The 19,873-nt window shown below is 53.7% G+C and overlaps 2 protein-coding genes across 4 annotated transcripts in view; both read right to left on the reverse strand.

The window, feature by feature from the left end:
- The window catches only part of HELZ2 (helicase with zinc finger 2, transcriptional coactivator), a 52,101-nt gene extending 48,530 nt beyond the window's left edge, over positions 1-3,571 (reverse strand). The window contains exon 1 of the mRNA XM_014955029.1: positions 3,498-3,571. The gene's annotated coding sequence lies outside the window, so the exon portion shown is untranslated. The remainder of the gene's footprint in view (positions 1-3,497) is intronic.
- Positions 3,572-6,293: 2,722 nt separating this feature from the next.
- GMEB2 (glucocorticoid modulatory element binding protein 2) overlaps positions 6,294-19,873 on the reverse strand; it is a 21,960-nt gene continuing 8,380 nt past the window's right edge. For 2 of the 3 annotated variants that reach the window (XM_014955055.1, XM_014955065.1), the window contains exons 3-10: positions 14,996-15,093; positions 14,083-14,210; positions 12,541-12,644; positions 11,101-11,258; positions 9,602-9,673; positions 8,548-8,685; positions 7,898-8,020; positions 6,294-7,696 (exon numbers count right to left, since the gene is read on the reverse strand). In XM_014955055.1, coding sequence (XP_014810541.1) covers positions 7,050-7,696; positions 7,898-8,020; positions 8,548-8,685; positions 9,602-9,673; positions 11,101-11,258; positions 12,541-12,644; positions 14,083-14,210; positions 14,996-15,093 — 1,468 coding nt within the window. In that variant the 3' untranslated portion in view covers positions 6,294-7,049. Of the gene's footprint in view, positions 7,697-7,897; positions 8,021-8,547; positions 8,686-9,601; positions 9,674-11,100; positions 11,259-12,540; positions 12,645-14,082; positions 14,211-14,995; positions 15,094-19,873 lie in introns of those variants that run through there. The other variant, XM_014955073.1, reaches the window with a different exon arrangement.

Consider the following 19,873-nt stretch of genomic DNA (forward strand, 5'->3'; position numbering starts at 1 on the left):
GAGGGTGGTACACACAGACAAGCAGCAAAATCAGCGCCCCTCCTACCATGGCAGCCTGAGAATCCCCCCAAAAATACATGCATCCAAGCAAAAGGCCCAGGAGGTCCTTCTAACTGCTCCCCCCCACCATCCCCGAGCCCCAGGACCACACCACATCATGGTGGTGTTGGCCACAGAGCATCATCTCACCAGCCAGGACAGGAGGCTTCAGAAAGCACCCACCTGCAGAAGGGATGCTGTGCTCCACACAGCGCTGCGGCCGGGCCCCGGCCTTCCCACCTAATAACATTATCTTCATGCCGACGGCCAGCTGCGAGCCCTGGAAAGCAACCAGGGAAAACCACCCCGCCTCCAGCTACGAGTGGCTGTTGAAGATTGCGAGGCACCGCAGGGAAAGTTTCCCCCCGCTAACGGAGATGTTCTCAAATCCCCCCCCCAGCCCAGGGACGGGCACGTCGTGTTGGGTGACGCCGCGCAGGGGCCCTGGCACGAAGGTGGTGCCAGCGAGGGAAAGAAAAGCTCAGCCTGGAAACAAGCAGGAGGAAATGGCGAGGAGCAGAGAGCCAGCCCTTGGGGCAGGCTGGTGGCAGGAGCAGGGGAGGGAGGAGGAGCAGGGACTGTTTTCTGGCATGTTTGTCAACACTGAGAGAAGGAGGAAGAGGAACGATGGTTTTTGGCTTCCCAGTTGTGTGCAGTCGCACCCGATGGGAGCCCCCAGGGAAAGCAGCTCTCACACCAGGGGGCTGCGCTGGATGGACCCCACCAGAACGTGGCCGTGGCAACCACAGACCCAAGCCCCAGTGGCTGCCAGACAGACCCCCGGGGCTGTGATGGCCACCTGCAGCAGGGCTGGACCCTGCTCTGCTCTGTATTTAGTCAGGAAAGGGCAAGCTCAGCCCGGCAGGAGGAGCTGACCCCATCCCAAACTTTCCTGGTGCCCCCCCAGCCTGTCCTCAAAGCTGCTATAACAACCATTATCAGTTGGGCCCCATCCCCGGGCAGGAAAGGAGCGGTCCCTTCCCCTGCCCCAGAGCCAAGTGTGGCCAAAGAGCTTGGGAAGGCGTCAGCTCCGGTCCCCAGCCCGAGCACGGAGGGAACGCAGGCACCGGGACACGCAGCAGCCATGGAGCCTGTCCTGGTGTGTGTTGCCAGTGGGTAGAAATCATCCTCTCCACAGCACTGACTCTAAACCACAGCAAATGTCTCTGTAACAGCCCGGGCATCAGCAGAGAGGAATAAAAACCAGAAACAAAATAGCTTCAAACAACTCCCCCCTCCAAGATGTCAGAGCCAGGCTGGAGAGTGCCAGGCTCAGGGGGCAGAGCAGCCTTGGCACTGAGGTTCCACTCTGATTTTACAGGGGGTATTCAGAGGTTTCACTCTGCTTTTACAGGTGAGATGTTTTCCCTAGAGCTCCAGCTCCAGGAGCAAACCAAGCTTCCACTGTCTTAGATAAAGCTCCTGGCCCTGCTTGGCAGGCACAAAAAGGCGATAGAGAAGAAACCCAGGGGAGAAGCCGGGCTCTGCTGTTACTTAATCTCTGGCAGGCAGGAGGAAGGCTCTGCCCAGCCCGGCAGCCGGAGCAGGGAGGAGGCAAAGCTGCGTCACTGCATCAACAGCAACAGGGTGGGAGGGGGAGAGCCAAAAGCCAGGATTTGTCGATTTTTAGACAAACAAACACTCAGCTGAACGCCCCGAGTTTCGGTTTCCATTCCTGCGGTGACAAGAGCGACAGCCACGGAGGGGTTTCCCCACAAAGTCATCCACGCCGCCTCGGGGGGAGGCTCAGCTGCAGCATCCCCCTCAAAGCTCTGGGCACGCTGCAAAAAACTGTGCGAGGACAAGCTGGGACCCAGGAGGGTCTCCCATGAGGATGCTGGAGCATCTCCTGCCCTGGTACCACCCCTGAGTGACCCGGTGACCGAGGAGCTGGTGATTTCTTGCAGCCTCCCCCCTCGCACCGGCAGGACCCCGGCACAGCTCTGCCTGCAAAGCTGAGCTGCCGGTTGGATGTGGGTCTTCCCCAAATGCTGCAGGCTGCTCCCCGTGGATGCCTGGAGGAGAGAACGCAAGCGGCCGTGCCTCCATCGCCGCACAATCCGGAGAAAAACAGGGACTTGGCATGAGTCATCCGCAGCCCTTATGTAATTGGTCTCTGGATGTGAGTTCTTCACACCCGGCTGGGAGCAGAGCAGCCCCAGGCTCCCCCCAAAAGGAAAGGGGAGCAGCCAAGGGGACCCCGGGAAGGCAGCTGTTGGCAGCACCAGGCTGGCAGAGCTGGGCACGTGGGAGCCCCAGCCCTGCCACAGGGACCCCAGGCTCATGTGGGGGCCTGACCCACTGGCATTCACCCCAATGCTCCAGTTGTGGGGTGCACAACACCCGCTGCAGCCCTGGGAGCCCACCTTGGCTCCGTAGCAGCACTCACTGGGGAGGGCTCGGGGGGGTCCCCAGCTCAGAGCCCCACATCCTGGTGCTACTGTCAGCACCTCTGACCCGCAGGCGGGCCGTGCTCCCCACAAGTGATGCTTTACTGCCCAAACCAGGGCGGAAGAACCAGGAGACAAAACAACCACACACCCCCCGGGACTTCCCCGTCTTGCTCAAGCCCCAACGGCCTCATCCTTTCTGCATCCTGCCCCAGGCCGGTTATCCATGTGCCGACTGATAATCTCTGTTCACAGCTTGCTGTAGGTGACTTCCCCTTGCTTTTCCTTCTCAGCCCCAGCCCTAATATGAGCTACCAACGGCCCTCCAAGGACCCAGCCACCCTCTGCAGAGCGGGGAAGCACTGTGGCGTGCTCAGGAGCACACTGCTGGGACATCCCAGAGCATCACAGCCAGTCTCTGCGGGGACACAGGGCTGCACCACCAGCACCTCCCTGCCTGGCTGCCCTGAAATCTGCTGCAAAGGAAGGGGAGGATTGCACCAGCCAAAATCCGTCAGCTGAGCTTTTTTTGCTTGGATTGCTCTTCACACCCCCAGGAAGCATTGTCTTGCAGGGCAAAGTACACCCACACTGGGAATGCTTTGCGGGCGAAGTGATCTATGATCTCCGGGACAGGTAAAGGTGCGTGGAGCCAGGGAAGAGCTGCTGCCTCCTCCCCGCTGCCAGCTCTGCCCCAACACTTGCTACTCACTGTCGTGGCCCCAGCACTGCTCACATCAATGTGGAGATGCCACAGACCCTCTCCCACCCCACGCTCCGATGCCACAAACCCCATCCCACCCCACGCTCCGATGCCACAAACCCCATCCCACCCCACGCTCCGATGTCACCTCTCAAGACACCCTTACAGAGGAGCCAGGAGGCCCCTCCAGCCTTTTCAGCCCACAGCCCCTGGACAACCTGGATGGGTTTGCTCAAAGCAGAGATGGCTGGTGCAGGGCACTCAACCCACAGCTCTCCAGGGCTGGGCAAATGCATCAATGCTTTCCAGCCCCCAGCACTGCCAGGGAAAGGTGTGCCTGTGGCCACGGAGGGACCTTCACTCACCTTCACAATGTGGGAGCAGAGGGCTTTGGGCTACAAATACACCCTTGGGTCCGGCTCAGCAATGCTGCTCACGCTGGAGAGGCAAGAAGAGGTTCAGAGGGATCACAACCCTTTATATTTCCTTGGCCTGACATACTAATGCTGTCCCAAGTACAAAGATAGCAGGGAAGAAATGACTGCGATATCGGCAGGCAGCCTGGGAGGGAAAAACCTCTGATTAGGCAGGACTCCTCCTAATCAGCTGTGACCCCGGGTCCAGGCTCAGCTGAAACGAAACTAGTACCTCAGAGGAATAAATCCTTTTTCCCCTTGATTGCGTATCACAGCTCCTCCGAACACAGCTCAGGAGCTGGCTGCTATCAGCCCTGGGTGCAGCCGGGTCCGCCCCAGCCCGTGCCACGGACGATCAGACTTTGGAGCTCACCAGCCCCGTGCACACCCTGCCTGTGCCAGGGACACCTCGGGGACAGCCCCACACCGCACCCCAGAAAGCGCTTGGCTCGGCTTTGTAACCCCTGGATGCTTTTCTACATTAAAACTGGGACTTTTAGGCAGGACGTGATGGGCAGCGGGTGCCTGGTGCTGAGGTTGCTGCCAGTTTCGGAGATGGAGGTGGCATCAAGCAATGCCCAGGCGGTCAGGCACAGCCCCACCACCCTCCCTGCACCATTCCAGGATGCAGATTTCAGCGTAGGCACGGGCTGCAGGGAAGTTTTTCCCTGGGATGCTGCTGCATCCACCCACATTCAAATCCCAGGCAAAGGGTGGAAAATAAACCACCACAAAGTGATCCCAGCGTCCCTGAATAAGAGCAGATCTTCAGAGTCCATAAACCTCAACTTTTTTAAAGACACCTAAACCACCTCCAGAAAGACATCACTGCTCACAGCATCCACTGGCTGGACCCAGTGAGCATTCGAGGGGTCTCCCAGCCACGGATGGGCACACAGGCAGGACGGACACATGTCCCTCTCCTGCTTCACCCCAGCATCTTTGCAAACTCAAGAAGTCTTTGAAGGCAACTGCCTGCCCACACCTGCTGGTTTAAAAGCAAAGTGCTCCCTTGGCAACATCTCCCCACCCCCCCCCAACAATGGCCATGATCATCTCAGCAGGGTTGGATTTGAAAACAAAACTCACTACACATGAAAATTGCTGAAAACCCCTCAAGATGTCAAATTGCTGAAGCTACAGCAGCTCCTGCCCTCAAGATACGTGAGAACCTTCACCCAACTGCAGAGGCATGGAGAAGAGCCCACTTGCAACCTCCTCCCCATCCTCCAGGAGCACCAGGGACCTCATCACCCAGGGTAGGGGCTGGGGGACACCAGAGCACCCAGTACCACTGAGCCGTGTCCTCACCCACCCATCCCAGTGACCGTGGCTGAATGGGCTGCAGAACACTGTGCCAGAGCAAACCCCAGCCCCACACACCTCCTCAACCTCTCATCCCACCAAAGGGCCAGCCTGGCCATGCTGTCCCCATCCCCGGGGTGGGGAATGAGTCAATATTTATTTACTAGGAGGAAGTAAGGCATAGTCAGAGCCAGCCAGTCTGGCAGAAGAGGCAGAGTCAGCCAATGGGGGGTTGATTTAAAGGTTTCGCTGGGGCTGTGACACACAGAAGTAGGTGTTTCTCAACATCAACCCTGCGGTTAATAAAGGACCCTGAGGAACAGGCTCTGCCTCCACGGGGACACACAGCATCCATCCCTCTGCTGCCTTGGGAAAGAGCTAAGTGTCCACAGAGCCCCGTCCCGCAGCCAGGATGGAAGATCTGCACGACTGCTGCTCACATCCAGCCTGGTCTTGCAGAGCGGCACCAAACTTTCCAGCTCCTGAAATTAAAAGCATCGTCTGCAAAGAAAAGAAAATAAATCCTTATAAATCCTTCTATAGTATGGACATGTTTGGGATAAAGCCGCTCCCACTCCCTGAAATTGCTCATACTCACATGTCTGGCAGGGTCCAAGACGTTTCTCTTCCTCCCTCCAACAGCAAAACTCGGTTCTTGTCTACCTTCAACAAACCCAAAGGGTGTTTCCTCAAGTTTCACTCCTCCCAGCATTTTACCAGCCCAGCACCCCCCAAACACAGCAGATTCAGACAAACCAACCACCCCCTTATCTTCCCCTGAACAGTGGTGCATCCCAGCCCCGTCACTCAAACACCCAGGACACAGTCAGAGCATCACAACGTGCCCAACACCCTCAAGAGCTTGGAGCATCTTTGCACATGTGCAGACAATGTGCATACATACATATATGGGTGTATTTATATTTAAATAAAAGTGCAAAGTGTGTTCCTGCCCCAACTGTCACAACCAGGCACAGAAATACAATAAACCAGCAGCATTCTTTCAAAAAAATATTTATTAGCTCATTAAAGTGACCTGTCACCGCTGCTGCTGCCAGATCAAGTTTGTAGAAACCCCAACACTTCGAGCACCCGCCTCCTTCCAGCCGGAGACAGCGTGAAATCACTGTGGCCCTAAGACGGGACCAGATGAGACTGGCAGCACGTCGAGTGGTGGAAGGAGTAACTGGGGGGGTCACCGCCCCGATACAGAGCAGCTGCTGGGACCCGGCGGGGAGGGAACGGCAGCGCCCGGCTCCTGGGGGATGAGGTGCCCAGGGAGATGCTGAGGACCAGCAGGGTCACCCCTCGTTAATAAGTGCAAGCTCCTCCGAGCGCTGCCCTTCAGCTCATCTCCACACACTCAACAGCACCTCCCTGCCTCACGGCACAATCTTCACAACAAAAGGGCTTTGCTTTAAACAAATCCCAAAGAATGGATTTTTTTTTTTTTTTTGAGAAAACTAGAAAGAGATCCTAAATCCTCAGAAGTTACAGCTCTTCCCAGCCCCCTCTGGGTTTCTCTCTCCCCGCTCCTTCCCCCAGCAGACCTGGGTGACCCATCACGGCCACTGCCCACGAGAGCTCCCTCTTGTTTCCACCACCCAAAGCCAGCAGAAGAGGCAGAAGCCAACCTCCCCGTGCCACGCACACCCTCTCCCCGGTTTCCATGACCGCACACACCCCGTGGACAACCCTCTCTCGGCATCCCCGGGGATGGGGAGCAGCCAGTTCCCTGACACCTCCCACCAGTTCACACCAGACCCCTCGGGGGCCGGGTCGGTGCCTGCTCAGCGCTTCGCCCGCTTCTCCTTTTGCTACCACCTTCTCCCTGCCCTGCTCCTGCTTGAACTGATGCTGCTCCAGCTACGCCTGCACACCAGGCAGGGCTGATGACCTAGAATGGAATAATTATTCCAAGAGAACGGGGGAGGAAAGCTTTATAAAAAAAAATAAGCTTTTTTTTTTTTGTCCTCCAAACAGGGCAAAGCATTTTTGCCTTTCCCTTCTCCGGGCATCTTTCCTCCCCCTGCTTCCCTCTGACCTGAGCTTCCTCGTTACCAAAGTGAGCTGCTCTGAGTCTCGTTAACCCGTGCCCCTCGTTACACCGCTCCTCGTCCCGCAGCGCAGCCAGAGAAAGAGGCAGTTCCACCCAGAGCGGCACGGCCAGCGTCCCTCCAGGCAAGTCCCCCCTTTTCACTTCTGCTCTGCCTCGTCGGCCACTGCGGTCACCTCGATGGCGGCGGCGGCGTGTTCATCCCCGGTGGCCTCGGCGGCACCAGAGGGGACAGCCACAACCGTGCTCCCACCGGGAGCCATTTGTGTCACGTTCTGGATGGTGGTGCCAAGTCCCGGCAGCGTCAGCAGCTGGAAGGGGCTCACCACCTTCACCACCGTGCTGCCGTCCTGCACCGCAGCCGTGCTCAGCACCGTCAGGTTGGAAGCGTCCGGGTGGATCTCCACGGTTCCGGGGAAGGTGGAGCCGGCGGAGGCCAGTACCGTGTACCCTCCCAGCAGCGGGGAGGCCGGGGAGCTGGCAGCAGGAGGCTGGGATGGGCTTTTCCCCAGCACCGAGGGCGGGAGGGTTGAGACCACTTTGCCAAGAGGGAGGTTGGCGAGCTGGGAGACGGGCATGCCGGGGGTGACTGCGAGCTGAGCAGGCTGGGACAGGACTTGGGAGGTGATGGCAGCGGGTCCGGAGGTGGCTCTGGTCAGCCTGGGACGTTTTAAAGGCGTGGGGACGGAGACGGGCGTGAGGGTCATCAGGACGTTGTTGAGGTGCTGTGATTTGTGCTTCAGCTCCTTGGCTCGCTTGCGGTGCTCGTCACACTGCTGCTCCAGAGCTGGAGAGAGAAGAGGGGTCAGCTCAGCTCAGCTCAGACCCAGGACAAGCTTCCCAAGGACCATGGCAACACCTAGAGCAGCAGCAGCCGGTCCCACCACAGCTGGTATAGCGTGCACCAACTTTAACCCAAAGCCCACTTTTTTAACACAGAAAGATAACGTGCTGGCAGCGCTGAGAAGTGCCTGTCTCGGGGTCATACCTGCCAAATCTCTCGTGTACTGCTCCCTCGAGCGATCCATCTGACACTTGTGGCTGGCCAGGACCTTCTTGACCAGATCCAGCATACCAAAGTTCTGGACTACGTTGTTGAGTAAAACAGCATCTTAAAAAAAGAGACACAGATCTTTGAGGAAGAAAAAAAAATATCCCTACGCAAAGTATTTATAGCTCAGTAAAAAGCATTACAACAGTGAACACATTCAGCTGAGACAGCGAAAATCTGCAGGAGGGTAACACAAGAGGCTGCAGAAGAGGAGAAGACAGAAGTCATGAGAAAGTGCAAGAGGTTACTAGCGTATCAACAGCCCTCTCCTGCTTAGCAGGGCTGATAAGGTATCTGCTGGCACAGTAGCTGGTTGCTGATCATTATTTGATGGCCTAAATTCCACCTCCTTTCCTGAGCCGAGCATTTGTCCAGACCCAGAAAGTAGAGAATTGGAGAATTGAGGCCACCAGAAGCATTCCCAAACAAGCTGAGAGCCTGCCCAGAGAGCAGCCAGAAATGAGATTTACTTATGATTAAATATGTCCCTCTAGTGCCATCCAGATATCCCTAAGGGGAAAAAAAATGAAACCACAAGCCCATCTCCGTCCTGAGATGCCTCTGAGCACCCATGCCCAGGTTCCTACCACAGAGCTGGAGCGGGGGATCCTGTGCTCGCTGCTGCAAGCCCTTCATGGTCTCCACTAGCTCCTGGTGGAACTCGTGGATTACTTCTTCCAGAAGACCCATGTCCTTCAGGCTTCGCCAGAAAGCAAAGGTGTCATCTGGAGAAAGAAAAAGCAAGGGAGAACCTCAAAATCCTTGGAGGGGCTTTCAATGGTGACCTGCTCCGGGGTCCCCTTCTGGCCCCTACAAGGGAGAAGTTCTGTGGGGATGTAGGCACAGGGTGCTGGGGCAAAACCCAGCCAGAGCATGTACCCAAAGGAGGGGCAGCTAGAAAAGAACACACTTTCCCCATCCTCTGTCACACACAAACAGGAAAAGCAAGGGAGAACCTCAAAATCCTTGGAGGGGCTTTCAATGGTGACCTGCTCCGGGGTCCCCTTCTGGCCCCTACAAGGGAGAAGTTCTGTGGGGATGTAGGCACAGGGTGCTGGGGCAAAACCCAGCCAGAGCATGTACCCAAAAGAGGGGCAGCTGGAAAAAAAACACGCTTTCCCCATCCTCTGTCACACACAAACAGGACATTCTGGCCCCTACAAGGGAGAAGTTCTGTGGGGATGTAGGCACAGGGTGCTGGGGCAAAACCCAGCCAGAGCATGTACCCAAAAGAGGGGCAGCTGGAAAAAAAACACGCTTTCCCCATCCTCTGTCACACACAAACAGGACACTGATGCTACAGAAAAGCCTGTTGCTCAGAGCAACAGGAGCAAGAACAATTTTATGACCCCTCTGATTTATTTTATTTTGTTCCTAGAGGCACACCGAGCATTTGGCCTACGCTTTGACATCTTAGCACTTAAAATAATTTCATCCCAAGACGATGCTGCGGTCAGACCACACTCAGGCAGGATGTAACACAGCACAATCTGCTGGTGAGCAGCAAACAAATAATCCCGGTGGAGGCAGCGGGGCTGCTCCAGCAAGAAGGGAGCTCCTCATCCCTGCTGTTTCCCTCTTTCCCTTCACCTCCATCCTCTGCCCCGGATACACCAAACCCAGTGGGATCCCAAGCCCTACCTCCGATGCTGGTGCTCCAATCGCTGGTGTCCTCACATGTTTCTATGGTAATTGTAGCCGGGGATCCGTTCACTGCAACCAATAGCAAAACAGGAAAAAAAAAAAAAGAAAAAAAAACACCAAGTCCTGATTTTATTCTGTATTTTTCACAGGCTGTTTCTGAGGGAAGAACTCCCTTGCTGCATTTCTGCAACTTCTCCTTTTTATTGCATTTTTATTCAAATGCATCTCTCGGAGCTAAAGGGAGAGAGACACCCGCGCGGCCGCTGAAGCCGCCTGGGGTTGCTGTGCCAGCAGGACTCATTTACTGAGTGCAATACCCCAGGGATCCCTTCTGCAACCCTTGCACAAGAACACATGCCCAAGAACAGCATTTCCCTCCTGTTTCCCCGCCCCCCACATACTCACTAGTGCTGCTGAGGGCAGAAGTCAAACAGATTTAGAGTCTGATATTTTTGGCAGTCGTTTTTTGCCCAGCTTTCAGGGTTTTTTTCAGGACTGGGATGCTGGGAGGGTTTTCCTAAAGCCTCCAAGGGGAGAGCATCCCCCCTGCTGTGCGGGGATGAAGCTGGGGCTCCCTCCCTTCCTCCAGCTCTGCCCAGTCTCAGGGGTTTTGTTACCCTAGAGCCAGGGAACTGGCATCACTTGAGCCGTGAGAAGGAACGGGATGAATGGGAATGTGGCCAGAGACCCACGGTGCTGCACGGGGCACTGCTCAGCCACTGCCATTAAATCTAATTACTCTGCAGCCTTCAGGGCTTCTCAGCAGCATGGGAAGCATCTCCCTGGTTCATGAGCTGATGTCCACGTTGACCGGGAGGGCTCGGGACAGGCTGCCCCGTGCATTGGCATCCCCACCACAATACCAGACTGTGGTGCCCAAGGTGCTCTGCAGAGCTGGCCAAGGACTCTGCTCACACAGACACCATCAGGAGCTCGGGGTTTGGGGGACTTTTGGGGGATGTTCTTAACTCTCAGAAGCAAAAGGAGTTAAAAAAAATATAGAGGTAGTGAGAAATTAGAAAGCTTTCCAATAAAACAAATGCCTGTAATTATAGGTCAAATTAAGTTTAGGGCTACGGCTACATAGCCACATCATCATTGAAATCCAGTTTTATGAACTACATACACCAGTGCAGATAGAAAAAAAGTAAGTCTGCTGTATCCTCTAGATCATAGAATTGTCCAGGTTGGAAGGGACCTTTAAGATCATCTAGTCCAACCATCAACCTAACTCTGATAAAAAAAACGCCATCACTAAACCATGTCATAATCACTATGTTAACCCATCTTTTAAATACCTCCAGGGACGGTGCCTCAAATGAAAACCCCAAAATTATTCTGGAAGCAGCCAGGTTAGAGCTGAGAGGAGGAGGAGAAGGGACTCCTGCCCTGGCACCCTGCACAGCAGAAGCCGAGCTGATCCCTGCCTCCTGGGACAAGTTGTGTTTTAATGCTTCACAGCCCCTGTTGTGGGTGTGAGGAATGGCTGGACGTACCATCCGCAGAGGCGGGGGTTAGAGGGATGTACTCCGTGGATGTCTGGCTGGTCAAGGACACCCTGGCTCCTGTCAGGTCGATTTTGGTGCTCCGGCAGGTGTTAGAACAAACCTTTGTGTGCTGGTAGAAATCCAGCTCTCCCGAGTCCATGATCTTCCTGCAAAACAGGGAGCAAGCACAGGGACATCAGTGAAAGCAGAGAGCTCCAAGATTCAGCTCCTGGCAGCCTTCATCCCCAAACTTCTCCAAGACCCAGATGAAAATCAAAAGCCAGGAGAGCAGGCAGAGACAACAGCCTGAGCTTCCCTTGACAAGTCCCCCTGTGTCCTGATCTTAGAGGCAGCGTTAACTAAGAGTTAATTAAAGCAGCATCCACAGCCTGCTCTGTACTGGCCACACACAGGTCCAACCATCACGCAACACTCCAGTGGTGGTAAAGCCTTTCAGGAGGCTGGGGCAGGGAGGAAAAAGCCCATCGTGCTGTAGCTGGAGAAAGGACTGGAGCAGATTCAGTTTCTGACCACTTCCCTGCCACATCCCACTTCCTCCTGCGGGATGGAGGAGTGGGAACAGGACTTCAGCCCTCCAAAAAGGTTCCTCTCCAAGGATGCAGTGGATGTATTTCCTTAGTCCAAGAAGGAAAGTCCTTTTCTTCACTACTGGAGCACTCAACTTGGGCTGAGAGGCTCAAGAGACACATGAACTTCTCCTAAGGATGTATCTCTGTATATCTGTATCTCGTGGAGCAAAAGCTGCTTAGAAGGAATATGGGAGATGCCTGCATTGAAGCAGAAAAATACAGGCAAAGGCAAGGTCACCCTGTGAAAAGAGTATAAAACCACTGACAATTCCTGGGGAAAGAGGTGATGCTTTTTTATCCTGCCTACAGGCAGAGACAGATTTTAATTAAATCACAGTCTCAGGCTGGTGGTCAACAAGACCATAGAAGAGTTAAACTGCCGTAGTGAAGACTAGGGAAGAGAAATGCTTACATAAATAAGCTTTAAATAAGTCCTTGGGAAAAAAATACCCCAAACCCAACAAACGATGTGAAGCAGACATGCTTCATGGGAACGTTAGCTGATGACCAGACTGACTTCCATTTGGGAAGTGACACTGAGAACCCACAGACAGCATGACCTGACCACCAGCAGCCATTAAAATTTTCAATGGCCTTATGTGAACTGGGAACTCAGTGTGGTTCAAGTCCTAAAAGGACCAGGGAAGCATTTCTTACCCCAAATTATTCCCTAGGCACGAGGATAAAGCCATTGGAAAGCACATGTTTGGGGCCAGGCTGCTGAAACAAGCATTCAGCGGTCCTTTTGCTCTCTCAGCAGCAGAACCACCATGTCAAAGGCTCTGTTCCACCTCACCATGATCCCCAACAAAGAAGAGGTCTCCACTGTTGCTCTGCAGATACAAACGAGGAGACTAACCGGAGCATGATCCCGTTCATCCGGATCGCCCGCTTCCAGTCCTTCAGGGTTGACTTGCCCGCCAAGTGGACAAACTCCTTGGGACTAATGAGGTGATCATCAAACTGCAAGAGGCAGAGGTGCAACATCAGTGTGACAAGTCATAAAACAAGGAGAGCGTGCCCTGCGAGTGTGATTCAGCAGCAGAGCTGGGTTACCAGGGTGGCACTTCCCAGCGCCCAGCAGCGGAGCCGCACCACAGCCTCAACGTGCTGTTTAAATACTAGCCCCAAAAGCAGATGGCTGGCACACACTTCTCCAGCTGAGAGACCAGTGACCGAGTTAAAAAAATATTAAAGCCAAATATTGCTTTCCTGGTTGGTTAACAGCTGCTCAAAGTCAAGGGTTCAGGGGTGTGAACAGCACAGAGGAGTTTGCTAAATGCCCAGCCCAGGCTGGGAAAAACACACGCAACTTGTCCAAAGTATCATTAAGAGCTGCTGGCACTCCCACTAATGAGCACATTCACAAGAGCCCACAGTGACATTTGGCTCCAGGGGCACACTGTGCCCTGCACGAGTGAGGGAAGGAGAAGCACATTTGGTCTTTGACCTCCTGTGCTACCGAGACCAACCATCGGTATCGGTGAAACCTCTGGCCCCTCTCACCACGCACGCCCATTTCTACGAAAACCAGCTCGAGGGAGTTGGCATACACTGTCAGAGCCAGCTCTTCCCCCTTCTTTTATTGCCCTACACACCCAGCTGTGCCCGAACCCATGTCCTGAGCTAAAAGCAACCTGCAGAATCGGGCAACGCTCTAAAAAAAGCTGCTTTATAGCTCATCTCAAAAAGAATTTCCCAAGTCCAGGCCTCCTCTTTTCAATGCCCGTGTTGATCAACACAGAGCTGACTCACCATTACTGCAGGAGAAACTGCTTCTCTGAACAAGTACATGGGCTTTGGTGAAAAAAAAGAGGACTGATTTTAGGCAGCAGCACATTATCTGTGGCAGTAACTGTCCTCTGCCTCAGGGGTGGAAAAGACCATCTCTGCTACAAAGGGCAAGGACCATCCTTTGGAAAACCCTCTTGCAACAGAGCCCAGAAGGGACACTCTCTCAGCAGGATATTGTTTAGTTCATGTACAGTGTCAGTGATGGCTTACGATAACATCACTCATGCTATCTTCCTGAATTCATGCAAATTTTAACCACAAGTTATGGAGGACACAGCAGAAGCTCTTCAGTAAGTCCCCTACCAATAAACTTCTCAACAAATTCTCAGCTTTCAAACCAAGCAGACACTGGAATTTCCCAAATTTCTCAAACTCTCCAATAACACAGTTAAATTGAGGCAGCATCTCTCCAGCCAGGACTGCTCAACTTGGCTGAGAAGACAAATATCAGGTACCACAGTACCAAGAAATTTCCTCCTCTCCCACCACAATGTGATTTTGATGCAAAGCAGCTTACCAAAGCTCATCAAAACCAGGACAAGCCAAGTGATCCCGCAATGTGGGCACGGGAAGGCATGAATCCAGCATGACAGCCCTTTACTCTCACCTGCACACACTTCACGTTGATCCCGGGGCAAACAAACTTTCTCCAGATGAGGTTGGCTTTGCTGTCCCCGCAGGTGATGGGGTAGACAATCTCTGCCTCCAAACTGTCCTCGTCTTCAGCCATCTTCACTTCTCACAGGGAACAGAGGAAGGGACAGATCAAAAAGAAAAGTGAGTCGCAGCCCCTGATTCACCACCCCGAGGCACAGGTACAGTGATGAAGCACTTTTGAAGCTCAGGATTAAAAAGAAATAAATGTAGACAATGCATGCTGCGGTGTGTTGGGGTTTGGGGCCACCACTAGCTTGCCCTTTGCTACTAAAGCATCCAACCACCCAAATTTCTCAGGCAAAACAGTGCAGGCAGATTTATACCAGCTGCAGCTGAGTGCATGAAATCTCAGAAGTCAGTAGCCAAGGCTGAAAAAAAATCAATTATTGATAAAAATGAAAGGGATGATGTTGTTCAGGTGTCATTCACCTTTTGGTTTTAGAGCAGAACTGCTTTCAAGGCAGCTCCAGCCAGGCTGGTTGCAGCCTCTGCTCACAAAATTCACTTTTACTTGTAACCAAAGCCTGTGAGTTTGCTGCAAAACAAACGTTCCCATGGCGAGCTGGAAGGGCAGAAGCTGGTGACGGCCAGACACAGGGTCTCATCCCACACCAGGAGAGGGCAGCAGCAGCCCAGCCAGCAGCCACCAGCATCCTGGGTTACCCTGGATGCTGGGGAGAGCATCCCCGGGGTCCCCAGGAGAGCATCCCTGGATGCTGGGGCCAGCATCCCTGAGGCCAGCTGGGTGCCCCCACAGCAGTGGTTGGACCTTCTCAGCCAGCACCACTGCAGGGTTGTGCCACATTGAGTCATGCCAGCTCCACCATCCCAACCGAGGGGCTACAGCAAAAGGCTGAACCTACCTAAAACTGCTTCCTTCAGATGCGTGGAGGCTGTAAAGGCAGCAGCAGCTGCAGCAGCTGCATTTTCGGTCTCCAGCGTGTCCTCATTTATGTCACCGCTGGTAAGAGAGTTGGAGAGGCAGAGTTAAGCCATGTGGATGTGCCACCCCAACAACGATATTGCTTCCAAAGTCACTCGGACCACATTTTCCCACAAAAGCTAAAAGTCGGGTCTGGTTTTGAGAGGCTCAGCTCTGTTTGTCCATAGGGAGATGAAGAGCCCCCCCAGCAGCAGGCAGGCTGGCTGCCAGCCCTGCCTCGCCTCCCTTTGAACCCCATCCCCGTGGAGCTGCCTCCGGCGCAGCCTGCGCTGGGGAGCTGGCGAGGAGGGATGCTGTCAGCACGGCCCCCTCGCTCAGAACTCACTGCCAGCCTTTGGCAGCTTTGCCTGGGAAGATTTCCCCAGGAAAAACATGTGTGAAACATGCTGCCGCTGTCTGGACAATGGACTGGCTGAATCCCCTCATACACGGGATGCTCCCAGAGAGCAGGACCTCCAGGAGCCACAAACACACTATAAAGGAGTTCAACAAACCCCAGCAGCAGATCCATGAGCAGAGATAACATAACGTGAGCTACAGACCCTCGTGGTCCAATTTCCAAGCCTCTTACAACTCAATATACCTATAATATTAACTAATAGCTGGATATCCGACTGCTTTCATCTTGCCCACCCTGGAGATGTCCAGCTTCTCTTGGTGCTTTGCTGATGGAGACACCCAGCTGGTCCTGCACAGCACCCACACCCTCACTGTTTGCCCGTTCCAGCTCTCACTGCAGCATCCAGAGCCCCAGGCCCCTCTAACGAGCTCCGGTGCACACTCCCATGGGAAAGGCAATTAGGGCTGTGATCCGGGACACGCTCCTCTCCCCCTCAGCTCCCACACGAGGGAGGAAGCCCACGCTGGTACCCGTGTGGATCCGACCCGTGCATCACGGCCAGCTCTCAGCATGGACCATTCCTGATGGGGTTTAAGATGTGCGTTTGGTTTTGGTATTGAAGATGTCTAATTACTGTAGCAAGCTTGTCCAGCATGGGGGGGAAACCAGTTCAACATATAAATTTCCTAAGGAAGACTGTAAGGAGAAAATAAACTTGAAATTTACCCCAGTTTGGTACCACCAGTGAATTATAAGAATGGTCCCAGTGACTCGCTGGCAACCACACTTCCCACCCGCAGTGCCACAGGGACAAGTAAATTCAAGAGCAACTGGTTTTTCCATCCTGGCCTCTTAACACACAGCTCCAGGGTGAAACTGCAGCTTCAAAGCATCTCTCCCCTTGCCAGCCCCAGGGCAAGTACCTGGTAGGAGATAAGGGAACGGCGTGGGTGGCAGCTCAGCCTCACCAGGTGAGTAACTCAGGAGATGCAGCTCAGAGAAACGAGAGCTGAAGGCAGCCCCCCTTGAGGAAAAAAGCACTGCAGGACATCAGGCTGCCTCTGCAGCTCCCAGCAACCAACAACCCAGACCCCTGGGAGGGAAAGGTGATGGATAACACGGAAGGACTCAAAAAGGTAAACTCAGAACTAATGCATTTGCACACAGGTGACTATTACAGAAGCAGCAGTTTGACATGAGAAAAATGGAAGAATTGTAATCCGGTTTTTCTTCATCACTTTGCTGCTTGGTTCTTGCATTTCTCCAGATGCACTTGGAGAAAAGCCAGCAATATCACTTCAGCAGGGAGCCGGGGCTGCGAGAGGTGGCAGCCACATCCCAACGTGCCAAGCCCAGCTCTCCACAGCCCTGACTCTCATCTGCCTCCACCAGCCACCAGACCAAAACCCTACACCGGCTCGTCAAAAAGAAACACCCCAGCAGACAGTCAGCACCTGAAACTCAACTTTCTCCAGGACTCCATCGCATCAGCACTGCTCCAAAAAATGCCTGAAAGGCATTACTGGGTTGGGAGAAATAACCCAGCCCACACTTAAACCCCATCCTCCACAGAAAAAAAAAAAAAAAACACCAAACAAGCCAACTTCAACAGCTTGTATGAAAAATTCAAGCAACAAGTCTGTGTCTGCCATGGACATGTAACTTGGGGGGAGGAAAGAAAACCACAACAAAAGGTGAGTTTCTCCACACTGCTTCCCCCATCCCATTCCAGAGGAACAGAGTGAGGCAGATGCAGAAGAAAACTCAAACGCCTTCCAAGCCCCAGCGGTGCATCCCACCAAGCTGGTCCTGCCTTCACCGGTTGCCATGACAAAGCCGGGGGAGGATGGCTCTCATCTTCCTCCCTGGGAGGATCTACAAACCAGATGGGAGGAGTAGAGGGAAGTGCATGCTGATAAAGCAGCGGGCTTGCATCTCCTTTCTCCTCCCCTCCTGCCTTGCCTGGAAACTTCAGAGAGAAAAAAGTCTCCACCAGAAACCTGCACTGGGGATGCTGATCTGAAATACAAGCACCTCATCGGAGCATCAAATACAGACTCCTTCCAATCGTAGATGAAAGAGAAAAGCTTCTTGTTTATTATTACTATTTTCCCCATTTCCCTCTTCCTTTTCCAATCAACCTTAAAAACACAGGAACTATTTAACTCTTAACCATTGGTTGTATTTTTTTTTTTTTTAAGATGAGCAAAATTGCACCCAAAGGAGCACTAGTAAAAGGCACCAGCCCCTCAAGCCGTGACCTCAGCCTCATGGTTTTTAAGTGTCACACAAGAGGAGTTCAAAGCTGGCTTCCCGCGCAGCAGCCACTGAGCCAAAGCCAAGGAATCCCAGCCCCTGCTTCCAGCCACTTTCCTTACGCCAGCTGGGGCTGCAGAGGGAAAACAGAGGGAGAGGGAGCCAGCCCCGCTCTGGCGTCTCCCCAGGAGGAGCAGAGCCCAGCCAAGGCAACCATCCAAGGCTACGGAGAGACCATGGGTGGCTCGTGCTGCCACCCACCCCCTGCCCTGCTCAGCGAGGGGAGTCCCGCGGGTTTTGTTCCATGAGCCCAAGATCCACGTCCTTCCCATCAATCCACTGCCACCCCGGAGCACATGGGAGCAAAGAGCCTGCCCACTGGCCCTTCTCCAGAGAGCTGTATGGAAAACCCTCAGGGAATCTCCTCATGCCTAGTAAAATATGCTCCGCTCGTAGCTGCAACTAAATAAAAATCATCTTCTCTCCGCTGTGTAGAGCTGTCCTGCTCCTGACCCTCCAGGGGACACTGGGAGGATGAAAAAAAAAAGGTTTCCAAAGAAAAATAGGAGAGGAAACAAGAACAAAAAGAAACCAAACTGATTGAGCCAGCCTCTGCCATGATCCATGTTCCTGCACGTGGGGCTGCAAGGGCTCAGAGCCACAGTAAAACCAGAAACTGTTCCACATCCATGAAGAGCCACATCCCAAGTTTCACGTGTGGCTGCTTCCCCACCGAGGGAGCTAAGGAAGTCACCGAGGACCAGAAAGCAAGAGGAGTGAAGCCTTTTGTCCCCGCCATCTCCCACTCTTTGAGGAATGGAAAAGGCTCTCGGAAGCGTTTGCAGACCCAGGATGTGGAGGAGGAGTGAGCAGCTCCTGCCCATGGTGTCCCTGCTGCCTGCCCCAGCGCTGACAGCTCTTGCCCCTGCCTGTTCCCTGCCATAATTTCATCTGTTAATGAGTTTTACACAAGTTACAGCAGAACAGGGGGAATAGTGCCCATGCTCTAACACAAAAGCTGCGCCCCGCTGCCCTGCCCCCAGCCACAGGGAACCAACATAGAAACAACAGGGTGTATTTGAGGAAAGGAGACAAACACCTCCTTTTTGTGGACAGCAATTAACAGCCGCTCTCTACCCACTTAATTCAAGTGCAGTGACTTCTGGATCAGACAAACCTGCCTGGACCCAGCTCCAGGCGTGAACTTGGATTTTCTGCCCCACAAAGCACTTAAATGGCTCTGGGCACAGGCCCAGGAAAGACTACGGAGAAATAAAGCAAAGAGCCCGCGGCTACGTGGGTCTTCAAGGTACCAGCCAGGCCCTTTGGCCACGGAAGCAAAGACTGGACCAACCTGCAGCTGAACAGACCAGACCTGAATGAACAGCAGCCCCGGATCCGAAATGCCAATAAGGCAGGCAGGAACTGGGCAAAGCAGCAGGACTTTAAAAATCAGACACATTCACTCCGTGTTTTTGCCTCTCCCTCCAATGCCACGTGGTTTCAAGGCCACCTCTCTCACTCCTGTTGCTGGCAGGGGCAGAGGAGGTTCCTGTAGAGCTCTCCTGAAAACCACAGCCCCAAACACCCCTTGGGAAGGGGAGCCCTGCGGGACCGCACTCACCCTGCTGCCAGCAGAGACTCATCTCATGGAGATACACAGCTTAATGAAGCAATAATGAAATAAATAGCATAAAACACATTGATTTAGCTACTGGTGTCCTGTTCCAACCAGATTTGTGTCCATTCCAACATCTACATCCACTCAGAAAAGATGTTTTCGTTTGGTTTTTTTGTTGGTTTGGTGTTTTTTTAAAAGACATTTTCCCCCATCCATACAAAAACTGTTGCATTGATTTTTATCCTGGGTGACACCAGCTTAAAACCACCAGTGGCAACTCAGATTTAACAGAAGAAGTGGAGCCTGCTCTGCCCTGTAAGCTCAGAGCTGCAGAGCCCACAGCCCTGGGTATGGTCCCAGGGGCATCAGTGAGGACCTAACGAGGAACCAGAGACTGCCAGGGCATGGCTGAGGTCCCCGCTGTGATAATTGATGCAGGAGTAAGTAGTAGGTGATTAAATACACCCAGCCCAGGTGAGTACGATCACGGGTGGGAGGTTTTCCAGCACATCACCTTGGCGCACACCAACCCCACCTCTTACCCGTGCTGGGACAGGTTGGTGGTGACCAACACCGTCTTC

This window comes from Calidris pugnax, unplaced genomic scaffold, assembly GCF_001431845.1.
Source record: "Calidris pugnax isolate Ruff unplaced genomic scaffold, ASM143184v1 scaffold50, whole genome shotgun sequence".
Taxonomy (NCBI): domain Eukaryota; kingdom Metazoa; phylum Chordata; class Aves; order Charadriiformes; family Scolopacidae; genus Calidris; species Calidris pugnax.